The sequence below is a fragment of the Typopeltis vanoorti genome, chromosome 12 (assembly GCF_054136105.1).
Source record: "Typopeltis vanoorti isolate ZY-2024b chromosome 12, IOZ_Tvanoo_1.0, whole genome shotgun sequence".
NCBI lineage: Eukaryota > Metazoa > Arthropoda > Arachnida > Uropygi > Thelyphonidae > Typopeltis > Typopeltis vanoorti.
Window position 1 is genome coordinate 17,116,483 of NC_143560.1, and position 12,260 is coordinate 17,128,742.

The 12,260-nt window shown below is 37.5% G+C and overlaps 1 protein-coding gene across 1 annotated transcript in view; it reads left to right on the plus strand.

Annotated features, from left to right (window-relative positions):
* The window catches only part of LOC150100602 (solute carrier family 25 member 3-like), a 92,188-nt gene that overhangs the window by 54,472 nt on the left and 25,456 nt on the right, over positions 1-12,260 (plus strand). Inside the window, exons 5-6 of the mRNA XM_090401826.1 lie at positions 6,729-6,910; positions 10,980-11,152. Of these exons, the coding sequence (XP_090257952.1) occupies positions 6,729-6,910; positions 10,980-11,152 (355 nt within the window). The remainder of the gene's footprint in view (positions 1-6,728; positions 6,911-10,979; positions 11,153-12,260) is intronic.

The window sequence follows — 12,260 nt, forward strand, 5'->3', positions numbered from 1 at the left end:
TAATGTGTTCTTCAGTATCCAAGTAATCCTCTGAGCTATTTTGTTCGCTCTTGCAATATATCCTCTGAATTTCAATTAGTAGCTGAAAAACTAAAGAAGCAGAAATAAGATTTCTTCTCAGATAAAGATTTGCATTATTAGGATACAAATTAGCAAATGAAAGAATTAGCATGACAACATCAATGGTCTTAAGTCTATTCACACACTTCAAAAAGTGCTGAATTAGTAATATAGTTATTCTATAACTTAGAAGCAACCTTGGAATGCATTCCACTCCAACCTTGTTACATTGGTAACACTGAAATGAAAATGATTCACTATAACCATAGTTATCTTCTTCCCCCCAATGACCATCATACTGCACAGGTCTAACTAAAACAGTAGTTATTATAGCACTAAATACACTACATTGACATTGTGTTGTATGTATTCAGTGAAAAATAGAGTAATTAAAGAGTTTAGTGTAAAGACAATCGATGCAAAAATGACTATAGTGAAAAAACATTCTTACCACCAAGAAAGGCCCATACTGCACAGCTGCATCCAAAATACAGTAGAAGTTTATTGAAACACTGAATATGGTATGAATGTGTAATGTTTTTTTTAACAAGGGAAATGGCTGTCATAAGTGCAAGCAGTTGTAAGTAGAGTACTAACTTGTATTTGCTCATTAGTCTGCTGTCCATTTCATTCTTGGCATTCTGTAATATCGTCTTTCAGTGATCATTATCTCTTCGCTAATGATTCCAAAGCTGCTTCTAAGTTATAGAATTACTATATTATATTACTACTACTACAGTACTTTTTGAAGTGTGAATAGACCATTGATGTTAGTCTTGCTGTGAACTTTATCATTCTTTCATTTGTATAATTTGTATCCTAATAATGCATCTCTTTAACTAAGAAAAAATCTGATTCCTACTTCTTTAGTTTTCCTGTACCAGATGATTCTTCCACCTTTTCTTTCCTGACTCATCCAGTGAATCTCCGATCTCCACTAAAAAGTTGGATTTGTATCCAAGGAGCTCATTGTTATTACTCCATCTCCCCACAACTTAAACATCTCTCCAGGATTCCATAAAGTATGAACATCCATGTGCCTGCTCTTAATGTATTATGCTAATTTTATTGCACTTCTTTTTGAAGCCAACTTGTCAATACCTCAATTGTTCAGTTGGATATGCGGATCTTGTTTATTCATACTATGTTCTATGCAAACTCATGTAACCATTGAATACTGTTTTTATATCTAAGGCTAGTGCTCCTAAGAGCTTCTGCAAAGTCTACATTCATTTCAGAAGGGAGCAGAGAGGTATATTTATGTCTTGCTGATTCAATTTTATGTGGATGGTCAGGTTCTTCTACATCGAGATTCCTGCAGCTATTTCCATGGTTACTGTTCATTATAATATAAACATGATAATGACATGAATGTCATTGAGCATGGTGAGGAATCTGAAGGGATGAAAATGTGTGCTTTGGATTCACTTTGATGTATCTGTGGAGAGAAAAGAGAAACAAATTATCTAACTGGGCCAAGCAGACTGTAGACAAAAAAAGCTAGGTGGTAACTTATGTCTCCACACAAATGCCAGGGGCCTCAGGGTTGAGTTAATTTGCTTTAGTGAATGCTTTGTGGCTGAAGATCATTTTGCATTAGTGAAATCCAGATATCAATCTGCAGGTGGGATTGGATATAAAGAGTATGGCATTTTTATAAAGACAGAACTGAAAGGAAATGTGTGTATGTGGGGGTGATATTACTGATATCTGATGATTGAGTCCAGTTAGAGTAGAAAGCTGGAAAGCAATAATAGTAACAATTTGCTGTGTAGCAAGGAATTTGGAACTATTTAGTGTGAAGTGTGGAGACTAACAGAATGAAATTACATGGTGTGTGTGTGGGAGGGGGTTGTTGGGGATGATGAAATGCAACATCAAATTACCCTGATGGATTCTAAGTGAGTAATGATTATGGGTGATTAAATTATGTAAACGTTGATTAGCAGCAGAGAAAACTTATAAGAATGAAGGAAAATTTATTGAGTTGCTCAGAGGACTTTTTTTAAGTAACATGTGAAAGAAGAAACTCTAGGTCAAAGTGTGTTAGGTTTGATTATAGCAATCAGAAGAGTTGGTGATAGTGATTATGCCTTACTCGCCTGGGAAGTGCCAACTATTGTTTTCCAGTTATGACAGATTATATGCTGCAAATTATGACAACCCCAGTAGAATGCTATCTTTAGGCTATGGTAAATGAGAAATATACAATGCATGGGAGGCTCTGAAAAATGCTAAAAAGCAAAGTATTTGAATGTGTCTAGAGTTTGCAAATCCATTTTACATTTCTTCAATCTTAAGCAAGAGATTTATAATGGAAGGAATATTGTGAGAGAGTTATGAAATATGTAAAGAGCAGGCTAGAAAAGTTGAGTATCATATGAAAAGCTAAGTTGGAGTACAAAGAAAAACTGGCTGTGCAGGCTAAAGGTAGTCCAAAAGACATACTTTTGGATTGCTTTTGGCCTGATAATCGGGTGCTTGTTTGTAGTTCATTCCAGTCTTCTCCACCAGGTCTGGAACCATGTCCTGTTTTCATAAGTAAGATGAGATATCTGGAGATAAAGCTGTAAGCTAGAGATCCCTAGATATAGGGAAAATTATTTTATTTCTTTTGATGATGGCTTCTCTTCTGAAGCTTGGGGGTGATGTGGAAAAGGACAGGCAACCATGGGAGAGTAGTCCTTGAGGTAGTTCTCATTATGTTGAGTTGTGTGATGACTTTGGCTCCAAACACGGCAAGCATTCCCTGCCACTGGGTAGATCAGAGCCAGTAGTGCTCTTTCACATCATTTTAGTTAAAAAAAAAAAAAAAAAAATCAGTGTTGCAAATTTAAAAACAGAACAGTTTGTAGCATTACAACATTAACTTGTATCTTTGAGCTTAAGGCATTGTTCTGGCACATGCTGTTGGTATGCGAGGCTGTAATCAGATGAAAGGTAGAAAGGGTTATTGTCATGGATGTAGTCCTCATAATAGTTAGTTTTCTACAGGCCTTGTGGTTAGTTATTTAGGTGGCAAGTGGAAACAGTTTTGCTGGGGTTAAAGGATAGTCCTCAAGTTTTGAAGTATTTTTACAAGTGAGTTTAGATCCTTGCTCAGTGTTTGAGACCTCGAAAGGTATTGTCTTTTTTATGTTGGGCACATACACAGGAGGTTGGTTGGTCAACCTATAGTACATTAGTACTGTGTATGGGTAGTGGGTTGGGAAAAGAGGAATTTGTTTACATTTGATTTGAATGACCTTAAATTGTATTCCTTGGGAAACACAGCAGGTGGGAGACTGTTCCACAGTGCTGCAGTTGCAGGGATGAAGGAAGAGGAAAAGAAATTTGTTCTGTTTGTTTCTTGGTACTGTGAAGGAATATTGTGCAGCAGCTGCACATGTTCCAATGATTTTAGTATCGAGTGGAGGAATTATTGGATATAGAGGAATAACAGATGAGCATTTCCCATGGAAATTTGTAGAATATATATATATACTGCAGAGACCATACGTCTGTGTAAAAGTGGGGGGGGGGAGAGTTGCTAAGGGATGGATCGTTGATAAGTCTAATTGCTCTCCTCTGTATTGAGTCGAGCATTTTGAGAGAGCTTTTGGGGGCCCCACCCCATATGTGGGAGCAGTAGTCAATAATTGGGTGGATTTGTGACTTGTATAATGTTAATAACTGTTCAGGGGTCTTGAGCTAAAGAGAAATCCTAGTTTTTTTGAGGCTGAGGATGCAATGTTTGAGATATGTTTGTGCCAGGAGAGGTTTGATTTGAGGGTGATTCCAAGGAGCAAGATATCAAACTGTCTGGAAATTTAGGTACAGTGAAAAGGATACTGGGAAAAAAATGGTTCTTTTTTTATGGGAAATAGTACTGAACTGGGTTTTATTGACGTTGAAATTTATGAGGTTATCTGAACCCCATTGTAGGATGGCTTCGAGATCGGAGTTGAGGGTGGTGGTGGTTTGATGATCTGTAGGTTGAGGTGAGTTGTGTAGGGTAAGGCTTATCAAATGCAAGCGAGGAGTGTAGTGTGCTGTCATCTGCAAAACTGTATGTTGGGTTGGAGGTTGATTGCAGTAGGTCATTGATATATAGCAGAAAGAGGGTTGGTGAGAGGATAGGGAGCCATCCACCATCACACACAGGGTGCGTCCAGACAGAAAACTGGCAATCCACCTACAGAAGTCCTACAGGAGTGGTTTGCGGAACCACACCTACAGGAGTGGTTTGCGTTATCTGGTATTCTGGTTGGCATCTGGACAAGTTGTGTAAGGTCGTTGATGATGGCAAATGTTTCAGCATCTCTGCCTGCAAGATCTGTACAACTGGAGGAGGAAAGCCAGCTAGTGTTGTGGACGTTAAAATCGCCTAGGAGGATGATTTCGCTGTTGGGAAAGTGGGATTGGAGAAAGTCGATTTTTAGGGAGAGAAAATTAAAGAGCTCAGTGTGGTTGGTTGTGTTGTGGGAGTGATAGACAGCATATGAATTGGACTGAGTGGGGAAGGGATATTTTCAACCAAAGGAGGTCGAAGTTGGGTGATTCTAAGTTGGGTGCTCTCTGGCAAGGTACGTCAGAGCAGATGTATGTGCAGACACCATCCTTGGGACAAAAGTTGTTGAAGAGTGTGTAGTTTGGAAGGTTGAGATAAGTGGTGCTGGAGGGGAGGTGAGATTTGTGTTTCTGCCAGGAAGAGTAGGTAGGGTTTGGTAGACTGTAGGTGGTAGTGGACACTATTCAGGTTGGAGTTCAGGCCACGGATGTTGGTGAAGTGAATGTGTAGAGTTTTGTGAGTCGTATGTTGGATCGCATGTGTCTTGCACATTTCCTATGCGGTGCCCGCATGCTGGTCTCCATGGTGGCTGCTAGTGGCATCACTTGGTTTTTTTCACCAGTTTATTTTGTCTGTAGTCTATGGTCCAACTGTTGTCACCATTTTGACATTTTTCTTTGAGTTGTCTTCGAAGCTGGCATCTTTGTTCCCTTTGTGCAAATGATAGGTCTGGTTGTGCACGTATGCGTGATTGGGGACAGGTGTCTGTGAACTCGTTGATCGCTGTTATTGTTTTTGATGTGCTTGTCGGCGTGTCGCAAGTCACTTTTACTAGGTGCAGAAAGTTTGTATCGTCCTTCCTTTTATTTATAGGCCCGAGACGATGGCACCTGATGATATTCTTAGGATCAATGTTGCATTCTTCAGCTAGTTTGTTGATGTCCTCTTGTAACGATTTTCCGTCGGGAAAATTCAAAATGATGGCATTGAGTTTTTTGTGTTTAGACTCCAAGTCGTTTACCGTTGATGCGATTAGATCACGAAGTTCTTTTGCTGGTAGAGGGGACCTTGCGTAGCACTGATTTTCAATTTGTTTTGCTTGGCTTCGACTGCATGTATTTTGGAGGTAAAATTTTCATTTAAAGCATTGATGTGTTGTTCAAGGCTTTCGACACATTTACCTATGTTCAGAAGTTGTTTTACCAAAAGGAGGCACAGCGAACAGAAGAACGGCTGGTTAAGTTTGATAAATAGCTTTTGAGCTGCTTCGTCTATTTTTGCACAGGAAGCGTGCAGTAAGTGGCAACAGAACTAGCAGAATATGCTCTTTTTTCTGTCTGTGACACCAGTTTTGCAGCTGCGGATGTAATAGGTATGTCGGTGGAAGTTGATAGCACTGTGCTGGAGAGACACATGGTGCTTGTTAGCCGTTGGCTTTTGATGCCGCCATCTTTGCTGAGTATGGTAGGCATTGTGAACACTTACACGTTGCTGATTTAAAATTGGAAGGATAGCTGATTTAATACACTATAAGTATTTACAGGTTGTACTGAGGTATTCCGCTGCTCGGTACCTGCTGTTTGATTTCCATTTGATAGTTAATTTCAATGGAAAAACACTCACAAAAACGGTAAATTGGGGAGTACAAGTTTGAAGTAGCTTATTCACCGACGCTGCCTGTCTTGGGTGGTTATTGCTATGTCACAGTGTAAATGAACATTTGACTGGCTGTTGGAGGGATGCCACTCCTATATAGGATAATTAGAGCTGGGCAAGGACAGATCCTTGTGGCAGTCTTTCCTGTAGGATGAATGTTCTGAAGGTATATTTATTTTCTCCTTTATACTCTGTGGTTAAAAAACTTAAATTCAGAATCAAAAAAATACTAACTAAATTCCTAAGTCTTAAATCTAGCATATGCAGGTTTGTATCCCAGGATATCTCTTACCTCTTAAATTAACCTGTTAACTCATTAAATCGATTTAAGAGATTAAGTCTTCACTTAATCTACTTCTAACCAAAAGAAAAGTTACATTTACACTTTGGCTGTGGATGTTTGTCTTTAGGTTGTAATGAACCTCATCCCTGGTATGAGGTCAACATCCTGCTTATGTGAGTTGGTTTGAAAACTTATGTAGAGCAGCATTTCTGGATTGTCTTAGTCCTTAGCTTGCTAACTTCCCTAATACTAATGTAAGTTTGCATTTTATTAGTAAAATTCAAAATTAATTACTAAAAAGTACTGGTCAAAACATGGGTTTTGGCATAGCCTTAATTGTTTTTCTTAGGAAAATTAGCTAATCAAACTTTCTTTCAATTAACAAATGCAGTTTCATTAGGAGGGAAAGTTTTCATTCTAATTGCATGATGTATATAAGATTTGATTTAATTTGTTTAGGAACTCTCTTATCAATGGAGAACATCTTTATATTTGGCTGCAAGTGCATCTGCAGAGTTCTTTGCTGACATTGCCTTATGTCCTATGGAAGCAGTAAAAGTTAGAATTCAAACTCAACCAGGATGCCCTCCAATGTTAAGGCAGGTTGCTCCTTTAATATGGAAGGATGAAGGATTAAGAGGGTAAGAATCATTTTTGAAGTGTTATTCCTTTAAACTATAGTTGTATTTTCCTGAAATCATTTTACACTGTGGTTTTGTGTATGTCATTTTTCTCTCTCTCTCTCTCTCTCTTTCTAGCAGTGTTCTCTAGAACAGTCTCTTGCTTTTCTGGCTGCAATCCACTAATCTCCATATCTCACCACTTACTGCTAGGGCACATTTTACTACTAGAAATGTCTTCATATGCTGCCATAAGTACAAAAATGTGGAGTAGTTGGCATAACATATACAATTTGAATATTTTTAGTAGAAAATTAAATTGGAGGTATAAAGATTTTCTGAAACTAGGTTTCATGTTGATATTATTACACCTTCCATGGAGTATGCAGATTCATTGTGGGAGGTTCATTCAACTGACAAATTTATCATACTGCATGTTAAAATCCTTAACACTCCTTGCATTAAGAACGCATTCTCATAAAGCGTTCCATTCACTGACAATTCTTCATATAAAAAAAAAAAAAAATCTATCCCTCACATCCTTCTTCACCACATTCCTACAACTTCCAGGGATGGCCTTTGGTTCTTCCTCTCTCACCTTCTACTCTTTTTATAAGGCAGGTTGCTCCTTTAATATGGAAGGATGAAGAGGATACGAATCACAGGATTAATCTGATTAAAATCCTCTCGTTAACTTAAATGTCTATCATATCACCTCTTTTCCACCAAAACTCTGCAGTTCACATTTCTTCAACTTCTCTCCATAGCCAGCATTCCAAAGTCCTGATATCATCTTAGTCACTTGTCTCTAGATCCTCTCTAGTATTTCCACATCATACTGAAAACCCGATGACCAAATCTGAGACAATAGTTCAAGTGTGGTCTGACCATTGCTCTGTCTGTGGTGATATGATAAGAAGTACTCTACATGTTAGAGTACTTCTTATCATAGCAACACCATGATGTGCAGTCTTTGCAACACTTACAACATGCCCTCTAAACTTTAGCCTGCTTCCAAATCTTGAATCTTATCTACTTCCTCCAGTACAGCATCATCAGTATAGTACAGAGCCTTATATTTCTGCACTCCAAAATGCAATGCCCTGTACTTGATATTAAAACTACAATCCCACTCCTTTGTCTAAGTTAAGTCTATTCAAATCTTCCTGAAGGGAATTAACATCAGCAGTGCAACTTTTCAGCAGGGGCCCAACAGAACCTTGGGGGGGGGGACATGCCACTGGATACCCTCCTTTTTTTGAGACACTGCTCCATCACACACAACTGCTGGTATTGTTCAGAGCCAATCTCCGATTCATCTAATCAATATACTATCTGTTCTCATCCTGTGCAGCTTGTACACTAATGTTCCAATTTCATATAACAAAAAATAGCAAAGCTTATTAGATGGAGCTACTGTTTCTCCAACCAGAGCATAAGTTAAATGGCTGATACTCTTAATATAAATTAAAAAATTTTTTAATTAGAAAAGCATGCACACTTTTACATCCTGAATTGACTATCCCTCTTTTTACTGTTGCTCGAGAGGCTAGATTTTACATTTTTTGGTCATTCTCACTCATTTGTCTGTTATGCCTGCGTGTGCACATCCATCCTGACTACTTCAGTTTTCTTAACTCTGCTTTCACCCTCTCTGATCAAAGCTCTCTAGACACCTAATAATTGCTTACATAGGTTTAATACATGTGGAGGAAATTAATTTGCTCACTGTAACTTGAGCATTGTTGAGAGAGAGAGAGAGAGAGAGAGAACAAGCACATACAACATGAGTATACTTTGTTTCCGTCACAGCTGATTGAACAGGAGAAAACACTATATTAAAGTTTCTGAGAATGAGGTTTAGTCATGTAACTAAAAACCAAATGGAAATTACTTCCTAATTCAATCATTATAATACTTTGATTTCGAGTGGTCTGCATGCATGATGAACTTGAAGCACTCTTACCTTTCTCTTTTTATTCAGCAGCTTTGCTTAAAATTGCTCTCATAGTTGATTCACCCATTTTTGTGTTCTTGTCCTATCTTTGCTCTGGACTCACCTTGTTCATTTTTTTTTATTATTGCAAGTTTTTCTTCCAATGAGATTACTTTTTGAACCATTTTCACTTTTCCACTTTTTTATTCACTAATTCTTTTACTCATGATGAAAGCTGGAAAAATACTTTAAATTAAAAAAAATTAAGGAAAACAGTTGCAAATGAGGGACTAGATATGATCATCAATAGGCTCTGTAATTAGCAGATGAATTACATTTTGATGGTAAATTTGGAACACGTGTACACGGAAATAGTGTAGTACGGCATTAAAATTCACTTTGCGAAATGTTTGAAATCGGTAACTAAATTATTTCATCCTGCTGAGTGGTTTTTTAAAATAGTTAGACATTAAAACGTACAGAGAGAAAAATTTTTTAAATCTGTAACATTAATTTTAAGATATATATAGGCGCACCAATCGAATTTGGGTATAAAAAAAAATGACTCACTAATCAGGGGCGCATTAATCGAGGGATTGCTGTATATATATATCTGGCTACATTTTATCTTTGTATTGTGGTCCTTTGCTGAAATTGATTGTGGACAGAATAAACTTATAATCCCCCAAGTTCACTATTGAACATGACTCTAACAATGTCTTCACTTTCTTGGATACCTTAACAATCCATAACTATAGGCAATATGGGTTTTTCATTTACAGGAAGCTTTCCTTCACTGCAAGCATTATTGTATGGGCACATCCATGGAGGCTGAAGTCTCAGTTAATAAATTCTAATTTCCCTTACATGTGTTAAACTGTTATTTTCACAGTACTATTATGTGTGCTACATATTTCTATCAAACATCTAGTGATAGAACTCTAGACACCTAACTTTAAATCTGTTTAAGTGCAGTCAGTGATATAAATCCTTCAGTCTGTGAAATGCAGATATAGTCTACAACTGCATGTAATTTTACTGAATCGCCACACAAGCTGTATTGATTCAGGTTGATATCGTTTCTTGTAGCATGGCAGGAGACTCATCACACTCTCACCTTTCATTTTTGCATCTTCCAATAACTCCTTCACATTCTCTTTCATACGATGCTTCTTACCTTTAGGTCATTAGTGTCATCCAAAACAGTTCACCTTTCTGCATCCTGATTGCTTCACTAATATTAAATTTTGTACCTTGGAAATTTTGTCATGTTTTCATTAAGTACTACTCTGATCATAGAATGCCTGTGCAAAATTTTCTCCTTAGTTTATCTCATTTATTCATATTATCTTGTTTCTTACATTGGACTTTGTGTTTTTCTTCTTCTCAGCTTTACTAATCTCTTGTGATTTGCCATGTGAAAGACTACACTTAAGCATTGCTATTTTCTTATTGAGGTCCTCTTCATTATCCTGATCTTCCACCACCACCACCACACATCAATATTGCCAATGTTAACATTTTCGAATTTGCTCTCACTGTCACGTGCTTTGTTCTCTCTACTCATTTGTCACTCGCTTCTAAAATGCTATTTATTCACTCACCAGTTTTACTCTCCTTCTACAGATCTTTCAACTGTCACATGAATGCACCTTGCACATACTGCCTTGAACCAAGTCACTCAAATTCTATTCACCCAACAAAGACTTCTTGGCTGTTATTGTTAATTAATGTTAATTGCAAAATTGTTCATCTTTTTGGCAACATTTGTGACACAGACATACACCAATATTTTGCTAAAGGTTCACAGATCATTACCACTAGTAATTTGTAAACCACTAGTGATCTGTAGTTGTAAAGTATTAGACTTTGCAGCTACATAGGGTACAGCTATCTGTACCCTATCCAATTTGGTTGATAAGGACTGTGCCAGATAACATCAGTGCTTTAATATACACATTAATCTGATGCAAAGCAAGTTTTAATTTTTTTTTTTTTTTTCAAACTTTTTAAAATAAAAATAAAAATTTCGCTAGTTTTAAGCTGTTTCCCCTCTCCTCAAAATTTGCATTTCATTTGTTCTTAGTTTACGAGAACATTAAACGCAATTTGTATATTGATATTCTTTAAATATGCAATATTTTTTTCTTTTAGATTTTACAAAGGGATTTCTCCATTGTGGATGCGACAAATCCCTTACACCATGATGAAATTTGCTTGTTTTGAGAGGACTGTAGAAATGTTATACAAATATGTTGTGCCTAAGCCACGTGATGAATGCTCAAAACCAGAACAACTTGTTGTTACTTTTGCAGCTGGATATATAGGTAATTCTTGTACAGGTATCCCACGATTAACGTGGTTAATTAATCTCGCGATGTGACTGCGTATATCAAAATCGTGTTAATCATATCTAATAATCAATGGTAAAAATTACAATTCATCCATGATCGATTATTGTATTAATAATTTGTTTTATATGGTACTCTTTTCATCCTCATCAAATTCCTACCATGTACCCTCAAGGGGTGTACAGGATGTGATAGTACTACATGAAAAAAATTACATCATTACTAACATCCTATTTACAATTTTCCTCCAAATCAGTCTGTTACTTGTCAAGACTCAAACATTATCAGATCTTATATTTCTATCGTCTAAGGCACTTTGTACCGTATCAATCCACCTATATCTTGGTCTTCCTCTGGGTCGTTTTCCTGCCAACCTGGCAGAGAACACGTGTTTTAATCTTTCCTCACCCATTCTGTTTAAGTGACTATACCATCTGAGATTAGCTCTGCTAATGCATTCCTGGATGCTGACAATGTCAAGTTCTTTCTTAATATCCTCGTTTTTAATATGATATTGCTATTGATGCCATCTGTTCACACCTGTAATCTTTCTCAGGACTCTCATATCTGCGGTCTCTAGTCTTTGGTCAAGTGTTTTACTTCTGACCCAGCTCTCAGATCCATAAGTTAAAACTGGTTTGAAAACTGTCTTGTATATAACTAATTTAGTGTTCAGCATTAAGTCAGCATTAAGTCCGTTTCTGTTTAATATTGTGATGGAGGTGGTAACAGAGGAGGCGAGAGAAGATGCACCTTGGACAATGTTGTATGCAGATGACATCTTGCTGTGTGTAGATTCAAGAGAAGAAGCAGAAACTAAACTGGAAAGATGGAGAAAAGTACTGGAAGAGAGAGGTATGAGACTGAGCAGAAGTAAGACAGAGTATATGTGTTGCGCAGTGGGCGGTGGCCAGGAGACAGACCTGGAGCTAGAAGGAAATGTCATCAGGAAGGTGAGAGACTTTAGATACTTAGGTTCGACAGTGGAAGAAGATGGAGGAGGTGAGAAGGAAGTGGGATGCAGGATACAAGCAGGTTGGAGGAACTGGAGGGAGATGGCTGGAGTGTTATGTGATAAGAGGGT